This window comes from Globicephala melas, chromosome 1 (assembly GCF_963455315.2).
Source record: "Globicephala melas chromosome 1, mGloMel1.2, whole genome shotgun sequence".
In the NCBI taxonomy this organism is placed as follows: Eukaryota; Metazoa; Chordata; class Mammalia; order Artiodactyla; family Delphinidae; genus Globicephala; species Globicephala melas.
Genome location: NC_083314.1, coordinates 62132369 through 62157045, shown reverse-complemented (window position 1 = coordinate 62157045; position 24677 = coordinate 62132369). Strand labels below are relative to the sequence as shown.

General features: G+C 41.0%; 1 protein-coding gene across 1 annotated transcript; it reads right to left on the bottom strand.

Moving 5' to 3' along the window:
- Nucleotides 1-429: 429 nt before the first annotated feature.
- On the bottom strand, nt 430-16977 carry TADA1 (transcriptional adaptor 1). The gene is made up of 8 exons (XM_030875599.3): nt 16680-16977; nt 12192-12283; nt 11866-11931; nt 7437-7534; nt 5755-5964; nt 4332-4483; nt 2304-2466; nt 430-1837 (listed from the first exon to the last, which is right to left on the bottom strand). The coding sequence occupies exons 1-8, from the start codon at nt 16751-16753 to the stop codon at nt 1685-1687; spliced, it is 1008 nt and encodes a 335-aa protein (XP_030731459.1). The 5' UTR covers nt 16754-16977; the 3' UTR covers nt 430-1684.
- Nucleotides 16978-24677: the final 7700 nt, after the last annotated feature.

The following is a 24677-nucleotide window of genomic DNA, read 5'->3' as shown; positions in this document are numbered from 1 at the left end:
ACAAAATGATGCTTGAGGGAAACTGGCATGGAAAGTAGATCTTGGAGTGTAGGCCCGAAACTTGGAGGCAAAAAGAGTCCTCTGGTGTCCTGTGGTCCCACCAGAGTAGGCAACTACGGACTTAGGCCAGGTCCTACGGAGTAGTGAGGAATTTTTCTGTTTGGAGGTCCCTCTGCTATACAGATTTCTATGGAACCTGCCACTGCAGTGGGCAGCAGGGCATGTCTGAGGCTTCTAGCTGCCTCTCCATCTATGGAACACATGAAATTTAACACATACTTAGCATTAAGACTCAGATACATGGATAGGCCAAGCCAAAACCACTATATGCAATTAGATACCAGTTCAAATTCTTACAAACCCTAAAAATTCTTGAGTTATTGAAAACTCTAAAGGACTTTCCAGACTTGTGCCAAGAACTGAAACTAGGCTGTTTATTTTTTCTTTTTAGTCTTAACCTACATATCACAAGAGGAAGAAATGACATGCCTTAATTGGAACCTGCTTTTAATCTTTCTCATGTAGTACGTTCTTTTGAAAAGTCTCTGCTAAGATCTCAGAAAGCAAGGTTCTTCATATTTCTGTAGAAGGTGGTATTCCTTATACGTTTACTTTAATAAACAAAAAAAGTTTTCTCCCAAAAGGTTTATTCGTCACATTTAAAGTACAAAACCAAATACACAGATCCAGATATTGAACCATATATACATATCTATACATATGTTATTCAGACCTACGTAAACCCATCTGTACATTCTAATGTATCCACCAATAACATCTCTTGAATAAAAAGCAACATATCTCTAAACAAACGAACAGTTATTAGTAACACTGCCATTTGAAAGTATAGAAAAAGATACTTCACAGGAATAGGAGAATTACCAAGTATAAATCCAATATGTTCACATGGACTCCTATAGGAATAATTAAAAGATGAACCTGCCAATCAAAGTCTTTGGGCATAACAACTCTATAAAAGAAACTTGAGTTATGAGAAGATATTTTATAAGGTTAATTACATTCTAAGAGATTGTTTTGATTTGGTTTTTAATTTAAAGAAAGGACTTTATTTTCTCTAATAGCACAGCATTTCTAAGTCTTATTTTCTATGGAGTTGGAATGAATCTTTAGGCAACTACGTATACCTGTTAAAAATTAAACTGGTCACAAAAAAATATATATATATATATAACACTGGTCACTAAAAATGATAACCGATTTTTAACACTGTGTTAAAAGCACAGTTCTTTCTTCAGGAGGAAAGCAGAAATTTTAGACTTGCCAGATACAGAATACGTGATGTCTCTAAACACAGAGATGTCCTGCTGATCGTGGGGACTAAGTTATAACAGCTTCTTTGTTCTAGAATGTCACCTACCTCACATGCAGACCACAGGATACTAGGCCTCAGATGCCTAAACAGCACCATTCCAGGCACAGAACTTTCTCAGTGCCTATTCCCATAACTGGGAACACACACACACATACATACAGAGATACGGGTCATTATTAAAATCAGATTTATTAATGGCTTCACAGTAGCAACACAAAATGTACTATCACCTTTCCATAGGAAAGGTTATATTTACTCTACACACTTCAGTCTTGAAATGTGGCCCCCAAAAGCATTCAATTCCCAATCATCAATGAATTTGCTGAGGGTCCCACACCCTCCAATCCCAATTCAGCAGAGCAAGAGCCCCTCCTTGGCTGCCAGGCGCTGGCAGTGGACTTTGTCTTGCTGCAGCTCTTCATGATTTGGATGCCAGAGCTTCATAATGATCCTTTCAATGTTGAGAGCATATACAGTGTGTGTAGGAATGACTTCCCTGTGTACCTGGGATTGAAAACATATCAGCACGTCTCCCATTATACTTCAGTATACTTACTTTTCCAACACAGAAAATGAAAGTAAGATCTGTGTCAACAAAATACTCACACAAAAGACACACAAACCTGTAAGTTTTAAGCCAGAACCTAATTAATCCCAAATCAGATAACAAGAAAACAAGGAAATAACAAGGCTCTGAAATAGAAATAAGGGGACAAGGAGATTTTTTTTCTTTCACTGGGGAGGTGAGAGATGCGGGAGGTAAGTTAGGAAGGACTCTTGAGCGGGGGGGGGGGGGGGGGGGGGGGGGGGGTTTGAAAGATTAGGTTACTATTAATGGCTTTAATAACAAACAATAGAAACTGAAAAACAAAAGCCAGGAAATGGAAAAGCTAGTGAATATCTTTGTAGACTTGAAGAAACTTTGAGCCTATCCATAAATCCAGGTAAACCTTAAGGAGCCAAGAGTTACCTGCAAAGCTTCAAAAAGGTCGTACATGTTCACTGGAGGCAAAGTCGTGGGTAGCGTGTCCCCCGAGCACGCCAGCAGGAGTGCGGCCTGCTGCTCAGCATCGTCAGGAGGCAGGTGAGACGCTGGATTCTGACCAGTACAAGGAGCAGAAAAGGCTGGAGGGCTGGAAACAAAATGTTTCGGAAATATTACCAGTAAGTAAGATGGGAACAACTGAACAAACAGAATAGGGATGGGCTGCAAGAATACTTCCTCTAAAATATATCTCAACGTGAATCAGAAATCCAGTTATCTTTCAGCCAGTGTATACACGAGTAGTCTATAGTTTTAATTTTTAAAGGCAGCCCATCTGTTGGGCTGGAAATAAAATGCAGTGCAACTGCATTTACCCTTCTCCCTCCACAGTGCTAAAATACTAAGTCAGGATACTGAGTCAAAATTGTTCCCTGCCCTTAAAGAGCTTCTAGTTGGAAAAAAGTAACAGACCTTCATTAAAGGAAAATGAAATTGGAAACAACCAACCTGGAGAGGAAGGTAGATGATACTGGAGACAACAGGATCAAAAATAACAAGCAAGAAAAGAAAATAAAGCACAAAAAAAGCAACAGGCAAAAATGAGGGTGGAGAAAATTCATCCAGATCTTGCCAATTTCCCAAAATAGAACCCAGGTATAACATCAGCTGGGAAGTCAGACATAATTTTTGTATCGTAATACAGTAGGAGATAACCTATGCAATTCTGGAGAACACGCAGGAGGTGAAACAACAGTGAGGAGGGAACTAGAACGAAAGCACAAGTGGAGCGTGAGCGTGGGCTCCGGCAGCAGACAAAGGCAGCGCTGACAGAGAAACAAGCGGCCGACGGTGAGACAGGAGCCTCACAGGGACAGGCTGGCAGGGGGAGAGGGCAGCTGGAGGCCCGGCAGGGTCACACACCGCTCCAGCACTCGCCCGCTACGAGGGGCCACTCTTTTACTCTTTTTGGTTTGTTTTTCTCTAGAGAAGAATGACTCACAAATGAGAACAAATAATCCCAAACAGATATGCCTGAATGAGATTAAGAAAGTAAATCTTCACCTATGGCAATCTAAATAGTGAACCCAGTTTAAGCCAGTGATCTTCAAGATGAGCCCTGTGAGCCGTCTCAAGGTCTTCAGGGCCATGAAACAGGCACCAGCACCATGCCCTCCCCGTGGTGTCAGCACCATCTGCTCTCTTCAACTCCCTGCTCGGCTTTCCCACCCCACACCCCTCACTGTCACTCCTCCTGCCTTCCCTGCCCATTACTTCTTCCCCAGCATCACTCCTGCCAGCCTTCCCAATCACACTTTTTTCTCTGAAGTTTTATCTCTCTTGTCATCTCTTTACCTCTCTTCTCCCTGAAAAGGGACAACACAGGGATGAAGGTAATTCAGGTCATCTCAGAGGGATGACTCAGAATATCAGAGAGGTCCTGGGAGCCCACAGTGGAGTGCAGACAGAGAGGTTCCAGAGATCGGAGCTGAGAGACCAGAACTGCACAAGAGGATGCCAAGAGCAACCTGATGACACCCAGCACAGGCCGCTATCTTGAGCTACAGCTAAAAAAGCCAGAAAAGGACCTGGAGAGACACCTACTGCTCCTCCTCCCACCATCAAGAAACCCAACCTTGACCCAACAAGCACAGGCCACATTCCTGAGTGAGAGCTGGCCCACTCCCCCCACCAGTCAGGTGATGCCCCTCAGGAACCATCCAGACGCACTGCCCCAGGGAACTATTCCACTGTACTTCGGAAAGTGGGGGGCACTCACTTTAAACCACATGCAGCGGCCAAACTCTACAACTTCACTCCTAACATAAAGAGTACCATAAGAATTCACTGGTTATCACGCAAGGATGCAACTTAAGAAAATAAAACCATACTGCTCTCAGAGGTACCTTAGACGCACAGAGCCCCAGTAACCAACTTTAACAGTGGTCTATTACAAAAGAGTAGTGTAACCAATTAGGAAGGATGGATGCAAAGATCACAAGAAACTTCACATACCTTTCTATTAAGTTGTTGTAAGCTACTACACTGTTCTTCAGGTATGGCTGTGGGGTCACATTACTACCAAAGGCATATTTAAAATGACCATCACGTAATCGATAAGCTTTCCTTCTTGACACAACTGATGTCAATATATCTTTAAGGTGATTCTGTAAAAACAAGAAAAAAAAGAGAAAAATAGCATGAACTCCTCTTTAAAAGCAAACCATAAAACTTACTTTGACCAAAAAATGTTTATTGGCATTTAGTGGATGGAGATGTGAGACAGGCAAACAAGTGCTGAAACCAGATGAATGTTCACGAAACAGCCACAGAGCCATACATACCAGGGTACGAGGGTACAGAGAAGAGCAAAGGGAGACACGCTATTTTTATTTAGTTCTATTTAGGATGGGCTTGCTCTACTTTAAAATTTATTAAAGTTTTTATATCTCTGAATTGGCTCCTCTCCCTCAAAAATGATGTTCAGATAGCTTTAAATAAAGTACAAAAATAAGTAATTTTTTTAAGCAGCAAACTACCTTGAAGCTTGGTTTAAAATGGTACAAAATGTTTCACCATCAGGAACATACTGGTTATAGTGCCCAATCTACTAAAATCCTTGCATAAAAAGAACCTTGGCTCTCTCAAAAGCCACATAAACAAAAGATATATAGGAAATAAACAGAAAGTTAGGTATTTAATATCTCTTCGCCCTTGTGAGAGCCAAGTACCTAAGAGAGGGTTAGAGAATGTCTGCGAAAATAGAGACAGAACCAGTCCCAGCCTATCCTTATTAACAGGGGTGCTGGGGTCAGGGATGATGTTTCAATTCTACCAATAAGATCAGCTCATGTCAGGACTTCATGGTACAACTTATGATTCAATGTTTATAACTTCTTGAGAAAGCTATTATAATCTCTGAGGTACCGGCAAGGAAACGGAGGCCCAGAGAATTGAAAGGAATGACCCAGCGTCACCGGTCAGTACCTGTGCACTCTAGACCCCAGTGTCTGTTCTGTCGAGTAACTAAATGAGTAAAATGAATGAATGAAAGAGTGTGCTGAGACAAGAATCCCACAGTTCAGATGCCAAGTCTAATAATGCTCTTCAAATGCCGTACCACAGCAACATCAAGTGATTTTAATCTTTAGGATTCTCAATCTCTTTTTTTTTTTTTGCTTAAAAACTGTCCCCTTGTTGAGAAATTAAACATCCAAAGTGTTATGCAAGTAACCTTTCTGAAAAGTTTAGTCTGTTAACTGAAGGCAATTGTTTGGATTGTGATGTTTCTCCCCTCAAAAGAAAACAACTTTCAATGATGACAATTCTGAGATCAGAGTCACATTTTAGTTCTTTTCTTGCAGTACCAGCTTTGAATAACTCACACAAGCTTGTCACATTCAATCTGTAAGAGTGTTTCTGCCACCAGCAAACCAACCTCCACTGCATAGACCACAGCTGAGACAGCCTCCTCGGTGACGTTGTCCAGCCCATGCTCGTAAGCAGTCACTATCATTCTCCCTTCAAGCTGACCCCGAGTGGGAAGCATCATTGTGTGGGAACAAAGTTTCAAGTCATCATCATCTTGGGGATCCTTGGCCACAAACTGCTGGGCTCCCGAGAGAGGATTTTGAGGCTGGAATCTATGCTATGGGTAAGAAAACTTTTCAAAATTATTCATTATGTGGCAAGTAATAAGACACAAACAAAAGTAACCTATGAATTGGACCTGAGATCCCACAAATTAATGCCACCAAAACTATACCACAAGAGTTAAAAAAAAAAAAAAGTAACTCATGCACAACTAATCACAGATTCACACCCATTACACAGTAATAATGAAGACATGAGTTATGGGGAATAACAGTACTATGCATAGCAGTTTATTCTATTCAATTAATACCTCGGTAATCACAGAATATATGGCTCTGTGCTAAAAATAACAACTGGGGAGAAGGAGAAGATATAAAACTATATTCAAACAAGTCAGAGTATTTTAAGAATACTTGTAAGTAAGCAGATTCTGAAAATAAAAATATATAATTAATGCTTAAGAAAAGCCCTAAAAAAACCTAGCTAACCAATATAACAGATCTAATAACAAATATTCCAAGATAATGTAGGGTAGTGTAACTCTTACCATTATCTTCTACTAACAACTCTCAACACAGAATCCTTCTAAGACACAGTCATTAGTTTTTTTAAAAATAGTTTCTCCCAATCTTTTCCGCTTATAAAATCTCAGCCTTCCTCTGGGAGATGCTGATAGCCCAATTATACTCTCCATAATCAGTGGGAGATATGCCTCAGTAGCTTTTGCTTAAGCCCAACTCACAAGATTTTGTAGCGAATATGGCTTGTCCTGTTTGAAGTTTGTACTATAAAAGCAATACTTGTTGTTTTTCCATTTTCCAAGTAAGTATAAAACTGTATTTTATATCAAACATGCTTTTTTAAACCAAGTATACCTCTCTGGAGATACTGATGCCCTCCAGATCGAATATTCTTGACTTAAAACATAGAGCCAAGGTAGAAATAAATAAATATTTGTTAATGTTAATGAATAAAGCTATCAATACCCAGTCAAATCTATAAAAGGGATACTTTTGGGAAACTGTGTTCCCTGGATATAAACCAGAAAAAAAAAAGCAAGTTATTCTAAAACGTTTACAAATTTTATAGCCCAATGCCTTCAAGATTTCTCTGAGGATCCCCAGAAGGCTCAAGGCCTAGTGGGGCGTCAGCAGCATCCTGCCAGAGGCCTCTGGGCCTCCTGGACCCTTGGAACAGAAGTCTTCAATCTGAGAAACATTATTCATTCCACACAGATATTTAAGAGGAAAAAGAACACAGGCATAGTTGTTGAATTACTGAAAAATCATTAGGTACTAATGATAACATATTAATAATTACACAATAACAAACTGGAATAAAAATTCAGACACAATCTTTGAAACCCTCTTCACCAGATTCAAATATAATAACACCGTTTTCTCCCCAAATCATGCCCTTTTTTTTCAACTTTACTACCAGAATTGTAATATTCATTAAAAAACTAAAGCCAGTTCCATCACACCAGTGCTTAAATCAGTTGTTACCAAGATCTACTAAACAACCTACATCAAATTTCTGACGAACAGAAGAAAGCTTTTTCTTTCCCTTTGGTTTTCCAGGTTTGGCTGCAGAACCCCCTGTCCAGGGTAAAGATCCAGCACCCTCTATAAGACAGAGAAATAACAATCATAAGAGAAAAGAATGACAACTGATAACTGCTAAGTTTGTTTTCACTTTAGGCTAAAAAAGTATGAAATGCTCAAATGATGAAAATGAACAAATGCTTAAATTCAGATCTCTCATTCTCCTTCTCTAAACAAAACATTCTCCTTCCCTAAACACAACTTCTCTCAAATCACAATTTTTCTCTAGCTGTAACCAAAATTGTTCTTTTAGGAAGACAAATTTGTTTTTCACATTTTTCATTGTTTACTGGGTGTTTGTTTGCTTACTAGTAGCAGTAGTATTATAAAAGCAGGACAGAATTTTCTAGTTCAAGATGGTGAAATAAGCACATGTATTTGTCTCCTCTCTCTTCCAAGACCCTACTAAATATGATAGTAGAAAAAAGTAAATGGGGGCTTCCCTGGTGGCGCAGTGGTTGAGAGTCCGCCTGCCAATGCAGGGGACACGGGTTCGTGCCCCGGTCCGGGAAGATCCCACATGCCGCGGAGCGGCTGGGCCTGTGAGCCGTGGCCGCTGAGCCTGCGCTCCGCAACGGGAGAGGCCACAACAGTGAGAGGCCCGCGTACCACACACACACACACAAAAGTAAATGGCACACATCCAGAACACAGATAAAAAGCAAAACGAGTGGCAGACCAAGATGAGATATCAACAAATTTCAAAGATGGGCTAAAAAGGAGCCAACTTACAAAGCGGACACTTGGAAGCTGTGACCTAAGTTGGCAAGGTTGGTAAACAGGTGGAAGTAAATAAACCTGACTAGTAGATATCCACAAAGAATCTGGATTTGGAGAAGGTGAGTGCAGTGGGAACCAGAAGGGATAGTACAGCTTAAAACAAGATTAATGGAAGATTTATATTGAAAAGTCATCCATAGAAACCCCTTCCCTCACCCCCAGGACTGAACTCAGTACAAAACAAAAATGCAGGGTCCCTTGCTCAAAAGTTAAAAATTTCAAAACAACCATAGTACAGCACTAAACCAAGTGCAGGCCCTTCCAAGTTCATGGACAGTTCCTGGCCCCATGAAACCAGCCCCACTCACTCCTGTACACAGTGCAGTATAAACAGGTGGCAGGGAATGGAGAATGGAGAACTCTTCTCTAGTTAAATAGAACAAAATTTCTGGGATTTACTGAGGTAGCTGGTATGAATGTTGGTACCCTAGAGCACAGTTCTCTGCAGCTGGCATTTGAGGAACCTCACTGTAATGGCTGGCCTCCCGTCAGCTCACTCTAAAGCACAATCTCCAGGTTTTATGCTTCATTCGTAAATGTGGATTCTCAGACATTTGATGATAAGCTGTAACATGGTAAGAAAGACCAAAGTAAAAAAAAAAAAAAAAAAAAAATTGAGATCCTAGAGATAAAGAATTCAGGCAACACAAAGAACTTGAATAATTTCTAATTCATATCCTCAGAGAAGTCTGAGAAGATGGGTATCCATAAAACAAAAAGAAGACGCTACAAAAATTGCTGAATTAAAGAATGCACTGGACAGAAGGGCTGAAAGAAAGAATTGAGGAAATCTCACAAAACACAGAGCAATAAGGCAAGATGGATGTTTAAAACCAGTCAATCCAGAAAGACGTTTCAGCACACTATACGGAGCCACTGAGGTCCCATAAGAAGAACAAAAAGCAAAAGCAGTTGGTCTTTGAGAACAAGCTGGTCTAGGAGGGGGAAGCTTTTCATTCTAAGACCCTCTGTACTATTTTTTTTTAAACCATGAACATATATAGTTTAGTGTTAAAAAAAAAATCAAAAGTTATACAAGCTCATTACAGTACACTTGAAAAAAATATCCCAAAGAATTTTTTTAGGAAAAGAAAAAAAAAAATCACCCATCATTCTAGCAAAACATTATTTCATCTTGATGTTTTTGGAAGAATGAGTTCGTAAAGCTTTTAAAAAATATTCCTGGTTCCTCAGCTAAAAAAGAACTGTTTGGAAAGTCAAGTTCCTCTTCTCCATCGCTTTAAGTATCTTTGGCACACCTAGATCACACCTGATAAGACCAGTCAATCTTAGATGATTTCCCTGATGAATGGAACTTGATGTTAGGCGATGCTGCTGCTGAGTGGCCAAATATAGCTCGGGTGAGGAAGCAAAGCACGGCAAGGACTAACTCTGACCCCAAGGAAGGAGGGCTTCACAGCAGCAGTCAGATTTTGGTTTGGATCCAACACTTCTACTTACTAGCTGAAGAGGGCCTCAGGTAAGTTTTTATTTTGTTTTGTTTTCTCTCCTCTGAAGTTTGTTTCCTAGCATATAAGAAAAGAGGCTAATACCTCTGAAGAGTTGTTGTGAGGATTAATGATAACGCACATAAAGCGTCTAAGGCACTGCAGTTACGGTATTCAATAAATAACATTATTAACATCATCTTTCCTGCCTGACTTAGAAAAACAGTAACCAACCTGATCACAATTATTAAAGTACAAAAAACTGTATTTCTATACTTTAATAGAAATCACCTCTTTGTTGCCAGCAAATATTAATTTCATTTTAAAGGAAGACATTTTGGGTGTTTGAGAAATAACCTCTAAATTCTAATGTTTCTTCATTTATTTTTAACCAACAACAAATATTCAAGAATATCAAAGGCTTTATTTAATTAAAATCAGCCACCTATACTAATACCACTTCGTATTTGTTTGGCATTTTTTATTTTTAAGAGCACTTTTTGCATGTTCTTTCATCTGTTTTTTTTTTTTTTTTAATAATCCTGCAGGGTAGATATTACTGTCTCTATTTTATAAATGTGGACGCTAAGAACACTCAATAATTAACTACATTATCTAAGCTAGTGGCAAAACCTAAACTTGAACCCAAGCCCCTTGACTCCTATCAACCAAGGTTTTTATTTTTATTTTTTTGCGGTATGCAGGACTCTCACTGCTGTGGCCTCTCCCGTCGCGGAGCACAGGCCCCGGACGCGCAGGCTCAGCAGCCATGGCTCACGGGCCCAGCTGCTCCGCGGCATGTGGGATCTTCCTGGACCGGGGCACGAACCCGCGTCCCCTGCATCGACAGGAGGACTCTCAACCACTGCGCCACCAGGGAAGCCCCAACCAAGGTTTTTATTTCCGATCATCCCACTGAACCTTTTGGGTGGGTGCCACTTTAGAATATACCTACCTAAAAAGTAAGATCTAATCCTCACAATGTTGGCTTTTCTGATCAAATTAAACTTTATACAATGAAGTGGATTATCTTTATGATCTAACTGGCGAAAGTCCACTTCTATTTAAATTAAATAAAACATTAGAAATGTGACACAGTGTAGGATGTGCAGTGAGGGGTGTGGTGAGGAGTGGAAAACTGCCTTCCCTCTCTAACACCAACCTCCGTAAACAAACGCTCACTGCTTATTATTCTTCACACCAATGGCGACTTCTTTGAGTGTGGAGAACAAGCCTTTAGGAGATCTCATCTGAACTCTCTATCTTACAACAGAGCTTAGCAGAGGGGGATGATACAAAATACTAGTCACTTCTAGGTAAACATGGGCTTTTAATAAATGATCATCAGAATCACCACAGGCCCTTTAAACAACAAAAACTTCAATTTAATCTACAGTAGGAGGTACCTGTAAATTCAAGTTTTTAACAAGAGCCCAGGATAAGCTTTATCATGAGGCAAAGTTTTAATGCATTTACCTTTTTTTTTTGACTGATTAAAATAAAATTGAAAGAGGGGACTTGTACCACTTAAGCTCCAAAAAATTAGGGACAAAGGAATCATTCTGTCTATACCTATTTATTTAGGTCGAAGTGACAGACTTAGCATCCACATACCTCCCCACCATGCTGCTATTACTACCTTTGTTCTTCACCAATAGTTTGCCAAACACATGCTGACGCTCCAACCTTCCAGGTGCTAATATCTCACTTAATTAAGAATAGGAGAAAGTCCAGGTTCTCAACATATGCTGTGGTTTCCCCTCCACGTACTTTACCGTCCCTATATCTATGGAAACGCTCTCCTAACCACCAAATTCCCTCCCTTCACTCCTCAGCTTCTTCCTCCTGACCACCTACCCTCCTCCTCACTTCTCATTTATTTAAGTAATCTAAACCCAGCTGAATGGGGGGTAAAGACCAAAAGTCAATGAAAGGACAGAGAAATCACCTGCTTTAAAAAGGTTCTATAGAAGAATCTCTATTACACAATAAAATGTTTCTTCTGAGCAGTTCAAAGAACATTTCATTTGCAAACAAGTCTGTTAAAGGAAGTGAAAGTCTAGTAAGCCCAGCATTCTGTGGTTTTGCTGACTGACATCCCTGGAGGTGTTTCCACTCCCTTACCTGGTGTAGACACCAAAATCTGACAACGCGTGAGAATAGCCAGGAGGAAATCGTTGTGAGAATGGACTGAAAAAGGGAAGATTGTCACAAGTCAAATACAGAATATTTACAACATAAGGAACCCACTGTTTCAGTCTAGCTTTTAAGGACTTTGGATATCCCCTTCTCTGCCATTCTTTCCATTTAATTTTAAATATCCACATTATTTAAATGACCTTATACCACTAAAACCAAAATTTTTTTAAAATTTTAAATAAACTTTTAATTTATTGCAAATCTGGGAAAACTTCAGAACAGTAAAATAACTCCCCAGATAATTATTTTACCATTATCCTGTGTGAGAAGTCTATGAGCTTCAAGGTCAAACTCTTCTTTGCTGATCTTCTGCTTGAACCACAACTTTAAGTTAGCCCAGTATCTGCAGAGGCAGAAACAATATTAAGAGCCTCAGGTTTTGCTTCTTCCCCAAGTTCACCTTATCTGCCTCAACTCCCAGGAAAGGAAGGAAATTTTGCATTCCCTCGTGTTATGGACTGGGTTGTGTTCCCCCCAAATTCATTTGTTGAAGCCCTAACCCCCAGTACCTCAGAATGTGACTCTACTAGGAAGTAGGGCCTTTAAACAGGTAATTAAGTAAAAATGGAGTCGTCAGGGTGGGCCCTAACCCAGTGTGACTGGTGTCCTTATAAGAAGAGATTAGGACACAGAGAGAGAGACAGCAGGCAAAAGCCAAGGGGAGAGGCCTCAGAAGACAACCCTGCTCACACCTTGATGTCAGGCTTCTAGACTCCAGAACTGTGAGAAAATAAATCTCTGTTGTTTAAGCTACTTAGGAGTCCGAATACCATCACAAGAAGGAAAGTCCTCCCTAAAAGGGACTGAGCAGTAGTCATAGAATCAGACTCATGAGTCAACCAGCCAAAAACCACTGCTGTACCTTTCCTTTCTCACTGCTGCCCTTCTAAAAGACCTGCTCACCAGAAACCTACACTTAAGATTTATATTTTAAAGTATTATTAAAATTATCAAATATTGCATATTTGAAAATTGCTGAGGAGATCTTAAAAGTTCTCATCACAAGAAAAAAATTTTTTAAACTATGTATGGTGAGTGACATGAACTAGAGTTACTGTGGTGACCGTTCTGCAATATATACAAATACTGAATCATTATGTTGTACCCCTGAGACTAATATACACTTATATGTCAATTATACCTCAATTTTAAAAAGATTTATATTTTAAAATGTGTATGTGTTTTATGGGCATTAATACCAATTCTGGGCAACCTCTTTCCTTTCAAATGAACTCAAGTTTTAATCTATCCTGGCTGAATGGGATTCTAAAACAGCTCGCCACAAAGAAAAACACCTGAGCATAGGAGAAACTTAGTGGTTTTTAAAGTGAAAATCAACCACTAATCATAAAAATTACTAGTTAACTAGTAGGAAGAAAGGATCCAATCTTTTATACCTTAACAACATTATTAGAAATAGGAGTAAAATACTTTACTTTTCACATCCACATCCCTTGTTTTCGTGCTGAAGAAAGATACTCCTCCTTCAAGAAACAGGGCTAAAAATTACTTAGTATGTTTTACAATCACTTTCAATTCACGATTAACTACTTTCTAATGCTCATTTGAGTTTCTAACAGAAAAGAACAAAAAAAAGGAGCGATTCCTAAACGAGATGGTTTAATGCTCTCACTGACCTATTATACCCATGGCAGGGTTTCTCCTGTTCTCCCATATGTAGACTAGCTTAAGTCTGACTAAGTATATATGTAATTGCCTGGGTTTCTGTGCTTTGCCCTCATCCCCCCCTTCCCCCCACACCGGAGAAAACCCGTAGCTTTAGTGGCGTCTTAAAGCTTCCCAAGACCCATTTCATTCAACAGCAAAACATGTTAGTTCTAGAGCCTGGCACCATGTTCCACGTGACTAGTCACACCCAGCAGTCAATAATAACTTCCCAACATCAAACACTTAAATGCCCCAACCTCTGCTTTTTTTTTTCAAAGAACAACTAAAAAATGAAATAAAGCTCCACAGAAAAACAGAAGTCTTTTCCTATCCCATTTTATACAACAAAAGAAAATAGTAACATGAGAAAAACTTCATTATTTTAAAAGCCCTGTGTTCCTATTTTATAAGAAAGAGGCAAATATATTTATATTTGGTGTATGAACTTGTTCCAGAACTAAGGCAAGGCTCTGCCAACATGATGCTGTCTATCTTTTCCAGTGGCAAACTTTCAAATAGCCAGCACTGGCTATCAAGTTGAAGACTCGCTCCCCAATCCTGGTCCCTGTATTAACTTGCTGTATAGCCATGGGCAAATGACTGTTTTCCTCAAAAATACCAAAAACAAAGTTAGTCAACCTCTATGTAGGTGAGGATGATGGGTGATGAGTATAAATGGGTCAGACTAGGAAGCACTTGAGATACCTGAAGAAAATTAAATAACATATGGCTAAATCATCCGAAAAACTAGGCACCCATTTGAACCCAGAACTCTACTGGGTACTATACAAAGTGAGTTAGCCAGCAAAGCTCATTTCTTTCTACAAGCTGACATGGGCACACAACCTGACATAAAGAACATTAGGGCCACTGCATAAATAGAAAGCAACTCATATCTGAGTTCCTTATACATCTTATTATATATTTTACCTACGAACAAGGACCACATTTAAATGGTCACGTTGTACAAACCAAAGCTAACTACTCATGGAGGAAATGTGAGAAATTACTGTATAGCAATATCACAGACTGTTCAACCAAGAAGCGCTTTTCAAGGAGCAGAAGGGGGGAAAGACCATTAATGAGAGAACGGAAAAAACTAATAGAGAACAACACTGTACCATTAACTGTTCCTGGCACAAAAGCATATTTTGATTGCGGTGTTAGTGGAGATTCAGCTAAAGATGCACCAAATTAGCTCTGGCAGCTCTATGTGACCAACGTTTGACAGCCAGTGTTGACCTTTAAAGACCAAACAGGAAATGCTAACTTCAACATTTCTGGCGACCCCAAGCTTGTGTGAGGAGTGTGGTATCACAGAGTTCACCATCGCATCTAATCAATCAATTATACACACAAGCCAGGTTTATTGTAACATGGAAACATTCACTTTCAAATATCTGTAAGCATCTTAGATGTAACCGAGTGAAAAGTCTTTTGTGCTTAAAAAGTGTAAATTTTAGCTGTATTACAAAAATAAGCTATAGTAATTAATGAAGGTAAAAGCTGTCAATTTTACTCATTAAAATAATTAAGAATTTTTAATTAAGTAAGCAAGGAAAGAGACAAAGTCAACATGAATATTAAAATATAACTTTAGGTAGAACATTTTATCTTTGGGAATCAATGTTTACAAAAAATTAAATAATTATGCCAAAATAACAGATTAGATGATTAAATTTTAATTCTAGTGTTTGTAGTTTGATTTATTAACGTTCCTAATATTAAAGTAATCTTTAAAAATTATATTTTGTTCTTAGTTATTCCATTTAGGCCATGAGTGTTCCAAGAAGTCTTACATGGGAATTCTGCATATCTATCTTGCGAGGACGAAAAGTAGATTCTGCCACCCCAAAATTTCACAAGAAGGAAAAACTCCAAAGATCACGTATGACATCCAAGTTAAGTAACTTCAATCTCCAGTCATAATGAAAAGTAGAAAGATGAGAAGGAGAAAGTGCTGGAGAAAAAGAAAGATCCCCCAAACACCTTGCTCCTCCGGAAACATCATTTCAAAGTGTCTGTTGAGTAATGCAAACGTGTAGAATATCACAGAAACCATCTAGCAACAACAACACAAGACTTATACTTTTAAACGTTTAAAATTTGCTTCTTATATTTTAGAAAAATAAAATTGTAATAACAATGTTTTGAAAATTTCCAAACTTGACCTTGTACCTCGGAGGGTTCCTTCTATGACTTCAGCCTTGTATTGAGTTACTGATTTTACACTCGTTCATTTCAGCATCTGACCCCACTGTGTACTCGGTCCCCTGCTATAACCTGGGTGAAAGTCTGTCTGAGAGTCTCTGGGGTCCTTTGCAACCCTCTGTAAGGTATCAGAGCCAGAAATCAGATGCAAAGGCCCCAATCCTGCCATGACTTTGAAGAGTTACTTAACCTCTCAAAATCTCAGTCTTCTCATCTATCAAACGGGAATGATAACTGCACCTACCTCACATCTCTGTTGTGAGGATTAGATGAGATAGTACATTTAGGGCGCTTAAAAGGTGTTCAGTAAATGTCTGCTACTACTATCATCACTATAACTGCAGTATTGTTCGGTGACTATTTCACCGGAGGGTCTGTCTGCCTTCCGAAATTGCTGTCCACGCTCTTACCGACAGTGCCTCCACAACACCCGCGCTCAATAAGCCTCTGCCTCCAGGAAGCCCTTCGGGAGCGGGCCGCCTGCGCGGCGCCGGCTCAGACCAGGCCGGTAGTCAGCCACATGCGTCCCGCACCCTCGCACGGGCCGCAGTCGCCCAACAGGCCCTTGGGCGTGAAGGCGTGGAGTTAGGTTTTCCCGCCCCACCCAGGACACAGCCTCGGGCGAAGGCGCCCGCGAGGTTCCGGAGGGAACCAGGGAGGCCCGGCCCCTCCAGCCGGGTGAGTCGGGGTTGCCCGCCGGCCCCTTCCCGGGCCCGAGAAACCCAGAGGCCCCGCCACCCGCTACGCGAGGGCTGCACAGGCCTCGCGGCCGCGGGGGACAACTCCATAGTGGGTCGGCAGCCCGAAGCTGGGGGAGCACCCGCGCGGAAACCCGGAGGCTGCGTCCGGGGAGTTCTTACTGTTTCACGTTGTCCCCCAGGGCCTCGCTCAAGTTCTTCTTGGCCGCCTCCAGCTCGCTCACAAAGGTCGCCATTGCTCCCCACGTCTCAGCCCGACCTCAGACCCCTCGGCCACAACGACCAGCAACCGAAAAACCAACTCCGCGAAGGCTTCGGCTCTGGAGGCTCCGTCTTCTCCCGCCTGCCCCGCCCCCAAGCTCTGAGAAGACGTTTGTTTGGTTTTCGGCTCCGCCCGCCTTTCTGGAGAGAAAGTGCTGAGCCAAACTCGGTGTTTTTGTGGTCCTCCTGCTCCCGCCCCCTCACATCACGTGACCCGCTTCACCTAGCGCTCCCGCGCCCCACCTAAACCCGCCGCGCCCGGCCCGGGCTGCAGCGTCACCTGCAGGGCTGGCGTATCCCGGGCTCTCAGTCTTACCGCTGCGGAAGTTCCGAATTCGGTCCTTTTAGCTGGATGAATATCTTCCCCCTCCAGGTCAAAAAGTAAATGTAGTATTGACTTTATTCTCTTTCTTTGCCTTATTTTTTTTGCCGATCACTTATCATCTAACATGCCACTTAATTGACTTATCTTTTAATTTTCTGCCTTCTCCAACTAAAATGTGTAAGTTCCGTGAGGACAGGATTTGTGTTTTGTTCACTGATGTTTCCGCAAGTTCCTAGAGCAGTGCCTGGCACATAGTGGGCTCTCGGTAAATATTTGCTGAGTGAATGAAGTAATTTTGAAAAACAGGAAAATGCACAGAAGGATAAGAGGAAAAGAAAGAAAACAAAATGTTACCACCCCGGGAAAAACCCTTTTAACTAAGAGAGATTCCCCCTTCCCATAATTTATAATCATACTCTATCTTCAATTGTGCATCTTGGTAGAGTTTTGTTATATTTATACTTAATAATATAAATGTTTTCCTCTGGTATTGTCTTTATAATCATAATTTTGGTGACAGCATATTAAATACCGCACAGGAGGAAGGCACACAGTAACTTGTTTCCCAATTGTTAGGCTGATTATTTCCATTTTTTTCTATTAAAAGCAATATTGTTATACACTTTATACATAAAGCTTTTCCTCATTTAGGATTATTACTTTAGAACAGAGTCCCATAAATAGAATTACTGATTTAAAGACAGGAGTATTTATAAGAGTCTTGGTGCATATGGTCAAATTGCCTCCCCCAAATTTGAAATAATCCTAAATGGCTTTTAAATCTTGGGTAATTTCTCCACAGAGACTCCTTCAGTCTTCTCCATTCCTTCAGCAAATGTATAGTGAATTCCTATTATGCGCCTGGCAATCTTTTGGGTCCTGGGGATACAAAGATGAACAAGGCAGGTAAAGTCTTCCTATCTGTGTCATAAAACTCTAAAGAAATTTTGACTTTTTAAAAAGTAGTTATCAACTTATGCTTTCCATGGCTCCCCACTGACTACTGAACAAATTCCAGACTCCCTAACCTGGCATTCAAATTTTCTTATGACCTGGACTCAGCCGACCTGTCCACCTCACACACACCCAGGCCTGTCCATCACCCTTTAGTATGCACTCCGCATTATAGTTACTTCACTTTCTATAACAAACCACATGACTCAGTCCTTTTATATATATCTCCCCTCTGCTAGTTTTGAGACCTATGGGTGGCTACCTACATTTTTTGCAATCAGGTTCAAGTTTGTTTTTTGGTTTTTTTTTTTTGCGGTACACAGGCCTCTCACTGTTGTGGCCTCTCCCGTCACGGAGCACAGGCTCCGGATGCGCAGACCTAGCGGCCATGGCTCACGGGCCCAGCCGCTCCGCGGCATGGGGGATCTTCCCAGACCAGGGCACAAACCCGTGTCCCTGCATTGGCAGGCAGACTCTCAACCACTGCGCCACCAGGGAAGCCCAGGTTCAAGTATTAAAGGACCCATTCAATAGGACTAGGAAGGGGCACAGATGTTTGGGCATATCTTCCAGGAACTGTCCCCACTGTATGGCTACCTGTCCACTAAGAAAAATATGACTCTTATCTCTTGGAATCAAGGCTTGAAAACATGCATACCTCTACACATCTAGCTCAATTAAATAGTCCATTCTCCTTCATCACTTTGTATACCAATTAGCATTAATTTCAGTATAGTGATTCAGGTAAATGTCCACTTAAACTGTAGTGTTAGACAATATAACAAACACAAACAGACATCTGACCGAACAATATACTTAATAGAAATCAATACTAAAACCATTTGTAATTTGGTAGTTTACTTTAAAGAAACTAATTTTAAATCTTTTAGTTATAGACGTGCTTGTAAAAATGTATACCACATATAGACAACTATTAAATAGCTTCAGAGAATGTGTGTGAAAGTCGTTTATAAAATGTAAAGAATTCTACAAATGTTAGTTTAATCTAGTTGTTTACATCTTTTTAAAATCATTATTCTATAGCAATTTGCTCTTCCCCAAATGCAGGCTAGTCTGAGAGTAACTAGTAAAGTCAACTCAATAGGATATTGGGCACAGACTATATAAAATAAGAGTTCCCTTTATTTATATTATCCATATTTTTTCCATGTCGTTAGGATGAACTGTTGAAGGTTGGTAGTATTATTCATATATTGCCTATTCTTATGCAACATCTTTCAAAATATAATTATATAAATTATAAATATAATTGTGTACAAACACAATGCAAAGGAAAACCCCTCAGAAAGGCTATTTTCATAGCTATTTTACTTGCATATCCATGAAAGCTTGGCCTCTGCTTGCTTAATTCTTCCCAGTTCTTTATTTTATAAAGCACTAGTTTGTTTGGTTTTTTTGGTGGTAGGGTTTGATGTTGACGGAGTTGTGAGATATCTCAGATCTGGAGGTGACGATGATGATGATGATAATGATTTCTCCCAGATATGATATTTAGGTTCCTTAGACCTGTATATAAACCACTGACTCATTCTTTATTCTGGCTAGCACCTAGTGCAGCAGAGATATTTGATTGACTTTCCTGGTCTGCTCATTGGCATTGATTCATTAGCTTTCTTCTCGAAGCACTGACTGCAAATGTGTGAGTTGTTTCCATTTCAGACGTCAGCAGCTCTGCTTTATTGGAAGGACTCTTACAGTTCAGCTTTAAAATATTATTGATAATATTTTAGTTGCCCGTTGAAATTACCCTCATAATGTTCACAACAATTTGTAATACTTATTATGTAGTATACTATGGTATGTATGGTACACACATATGGTACCTACATATACAGTTATACTATAGAACATAGTGACTCGCACTCAACGTATCTGGTAGAATTAAATATTTTAGAAAATTCTACATAATAGTCTTCCTCTTCTATATCTATATTGATCTACAGATATTAATATAGTTAAAGGTTATAGACTAGCATGTACTAGGTCCTAGTAAAATTTATGGTTGAAAACACTTGGAGAGGCATATCACACTGACACCACATATACTTATTTTATGTCTGCCCAAATAAGATATAAAGAGGTTCTTGATCTTTTATTTTGTGCCATGGGCCTCATTGGCAGTCTGGTGAGCCCTTCTCAGAATAATATTTCTAAATCCATAAACTACATATGATTACATTTAAAACAGTTTTATAGAAACACAGTACTATCCATGGGCCCCAGCTTAAAATCCTCTGAAGCTTTATAGGTACTTAGTTTGCTCAGGCTGCGATAACAACACATCACAGACCAAGTGGTTTAAACAACATACATTTATTTTCTCACAGTTCTGGAGGCTGGAAGTCCATGATTAAGATGCCACCAGCAAGTTTAGTTTCTGGTGAGGACTTTCACCTGGCTTGTAGACGGCCACCATCTCTCTAACGTCCTTACATGGCCTGTCCTCAGTATGTGTTTGGAGAGAGAGGGTGATTGAGAAGGAAAGAGGGGAGGGGCAGAGAGAGAGAGAGTGTGTGTGTGTGTGCGCTCTGGTGTCTCTGCTTGTAGGGACACTAATGTGTTGGATCCGGGCTTCACCCTTATGACCTCATTTAACCTTAATTACTTCCTTAGAGGCCCCATCTCCAAATATAGCCACGATGAGGTGGGGTGAGGCAAATATTCAGTCCATAATAGTACTACAGAGAGTTAATTATAGTTTCTCTTTCCTTTTTTTAGAAGCTCTTGGAGATTAAACTTTTAGGACTCTGAGAAATGGAAGGCATCTAGGGATTCTAGTGATAAAAGACACCTAAGCAACCCCTAAGAATACTGAAAAGGGAGCGCTGTTTTTACAATGTGTCTTGGCACTATCATGGTTGTAATTAACTTGATGAAAGCATTTTCCCTGGAGTTAGTGAGTCTTACAATAGAGGAACAGACGTTTAAGGAATAGAAAGAAGAGGCATGATCTGTAATGTAGATAGAAGATAATTAGAAGCCAGTCAACAGTACAGTACATTAAAAAATTTAAACTCTACAAATATTAGCTTAGTCTAGTTTTTTAAATCTATTTTTAAAATTATCCTAGCAATTTTTCTTCCCCCAGTTAGAGGAGTATAAGTAAAAGTATAAGTATTGTTGCAATTAAAAGAAGAGGGCTTCCCTGGTGGCGCAGTGGTTAAGAATCTGCCTGTCAATGCAGGAGACACCAGTTCGAGCCCTGGTCCGGGAAGATCCCACATGCCAAGGAGCAGCTAAGCCTGTAAGCCACAACTACTGAACCTGCACTCTAGAGCCCGTGAGCCACAACTACTGAGCCCGTGTGCTGCAACTACTGAAGCCTGTGTGCCCTAGAGCCCGTGCTCTGCAACAAGAGAAGCCACTGCAATGAGAAGCCCGCGCACCGCAACGAAGAGTAGCCCCCGCTTACCGCAACTAGAGAAAGCCCGCGCGCAGCAACAAAGACCAGACACAGCCAAAAATAAATAAATAAACTTAAAAAAAAAAGAAGAAGAAGATTTAGAATTACGACAATCAACTGAGAATAGAGATACAGTAGAGTTTAGCTTTCAGCTAAGAGCGCAGACTACGCGGCCGAGGTGGATGACTAATTAGCTTCCGAGGACACAAAGAACCAACCTTGAGCACAGTTCCATGGGTATCCCCAGGATATTTCTATGCCTTGAAGGGAATCTCAGAAACTCTCTTCATTCTGTTGCCTCTTCTTACTCTGGGAGCCTGACAGCAAAGACCCCGTTGGTCCTATATTAGTAGTAAGAATGCTGCAGACAGTCTGTTATGAAACAGGGTCCTATGAAGGATGAAGTTAGTCCTGGGCATAATATCAGAGATATTTATGGGATCATTCTTTAAATTTTTCAGAATATTAATTATTAAACTGTGTATGTTGAAAAAGAAATCTCTGTAAGCAGCCTGCCAAACTGAAATTTGGAAAATTTGGCTGAAGTCTTTGGCCAGGCTTCTTATAGATAAGAGCTTCTCCAAGGTGCTAAAAGATTTTTTTTGTATAGAGATGGAGGTCAAGCTTTGGAGACAGCTTTGGCACTGGGGGCAGGTGGAGATTCCAAACTGACGCACTGTCTCTGGAGTTGCTAATAACACAGGGAGACTATGCTGGATGGAGACTAGGCTCCACACGTCACCCTCTGGAAGGAGGGAAAGCCACAGTGCTGATCGAGAAAGAGGAACTGCTCTCTGCTGTTGCCCTGCAAAGTCAGGCCCCAGGGATGGAACTTGATAAGTGAATTGTAGAAGATTAGGCCAGGGCTCATTGTTTGAAATCCAGGAGGTGATTTGCTAACGGAAGTTACAGTGGCAGTTGTACCACACAGAGCATCCTATGTACTTGCAGGAGTCCTGAGCCCACTCTTTACCCCTGTCAGAAGCTGCAAGCCTGCTGGAAGCCAGGGCTTCCTCCACAGTAAGGAGCTCTGTCTTGCATATCTTTTGTTAGCTTTATACCTAATTTCTTTGAAAGTTTTTGATGCTCTTGTAAAGATACCTTTTATGTCTGTTACTTATTTCCTTTATTATGTTATCTAATTTCTTTTGTTCATGCATTGGAATGCCATGGAGGCAAGATAGCATAGTGTTAAAGTACAAGCTCTAGAGCTAGTCTGCCTGAGGTTTGAATTCTGACTTTTCCTATTTTAGGTGTATGACTCTGAGCAAGTTACTTAATCACTCTCTTTCAGTTTCCACACCTGCAAGGTGGGAATAGGAATAGTACTTACCTAAGGGTCACTGTAAGAATTAATTTTAGAGTCAAGATGGTGGTATGGGAAGACGCGAAGTTAGCATCTCCCCACAACTAGGGCACCTGCCTGCCACTGGTGGGGAACTCTGACCCCCAAGGAGGCGGGAGGAACCCCAGAGTGAGCCAGTAGGATGTAGGGGGACCGAGAGGGGTGAAGAAGTGGAGGCCAGACAAGATCGGTGCCCCTGAGGCTGGGGAGATCAGGAGAGGCAGGTGGGACGGGCCCTCCAGGAAGAGTGGAGGGCGACTGCCCCACCCACTCGGGCACGGGGAGCCTGCTGAGCTTGCAGGCCAGTCCCCTGCCCTCCAAGGCCTCCATCTCCCCCTCACTGCCCACATTTGTCCTGGGGACATAGGAGGGAGGCCTGGAAGATCAGGAGAGGAGGCGGGAGCGGCCCTCCCAGACTCCCAGACCAGAGGAGCAGCAGAGGAGGGCATTTGCCCTGCCCACTCGAGCCCAGGGAGACATAGTTTGGGAGTTTAAGATTGACGTGTACACCCTACTGTATTTAAAATAGATAACCAAGAAGGACCTACCGTATAGCACAGGGAACTCTGCTCACTATTCTGTAATAACCTAAATGGGAAAAGAATCTGAAAAAGAATAGATACATGTATATGTATAACTGAATCACTTAGCTGTACACCTGAAACTAACACAACATTGTTAATGAGCTATGTTCCAATATAAAATTTAAAAAAAGAAAAGAAAATGGAGGCAGAGATTGGAGTGATGCTTCTACAGGCCAAGGAATGCCAAGGGTCACCAGCAGCCACCAGAAGCCAGGAGACAAGCATGAAACACATTCTCCCCAAGAGCCTCAGAAAGAACTAACCCTGTTGACACCTTAATTTCAGACATCTGTCCTCCAGAGCTGTGAGAGGGAAGAAATTTCTAATGTTTTAAGCCACACTGTTTGTGGTAATTTGTTTTGAGAACCTTAGGAAACTAATATATCAGAGAAGGAATGGGGAAGAAATACCCTGGTCTCCTCCTTTTCCTGCTCTCTGATCTCAAATGGCAAGGGAGCCACAGAAGACACAGTCTGCAGAAAAGGGCATAAAGAGTCCTTTAACCTAGGGTGGGGTGCGGGTGAGGGCAAACTGAGAACATGAGCACCATACATGAAATGCAGATTATTATAAACAAGTTGCCAAACGGAAATAGAGCAAGGATAGCTGGTAAATTGCTTCAGAGAGGACATAGACCATGAAGGCTAAACGTATTTCCTTTGCTGTTGGGCTGTACTAAATCACAAAGGTAAAAGCGAGATTTGGGCTCATCCCAAGGGTTTGCCTGTTCTATTCTCAAAGAACCAGGCTCACAGATGTCCACCTTCACACAGTCAGTAAGTGAAAGAGTTGGGCCTGAAACTAGGTCAGCCAGATCCTAGTCAGTTTCCCATTTTCTGGTGTAATATTTTCCTCATCTAGAGAGTTTTCTTTCAGTTAAGAAGGCCAACCTGGTGCTTTAACGTTCTCTGTTTTTGAGATATTTTCAGAAATAGCAGCTTTTTGTTCCGATGGCCTCTCAAGCAGAACTCAACACAGTACCGCCAGAAGAGTTGCCCCGTTTTCTCAGGAGAGAGGGTGCTTTCCCAGAGGGCTCTGTTGTGAGGCATCCAGAGCTACGGCTTCAGTCAAGCGTGTTTTAGGGCAGCTCCGTAGCTGCCCACACTCTCTGATTCATTGCACACGTGCATTAAGCATCTAATAGATACCAGGCAATGGGGATGCAACACTGAATCAAACACAGTTCCTGCCCTCAAGGGTCTTGCAGTCTAGAGAGGAGATGAGGAAGTAAAGGCATGGGGTGGGGGTGGTCCATGGAGTGAGTACC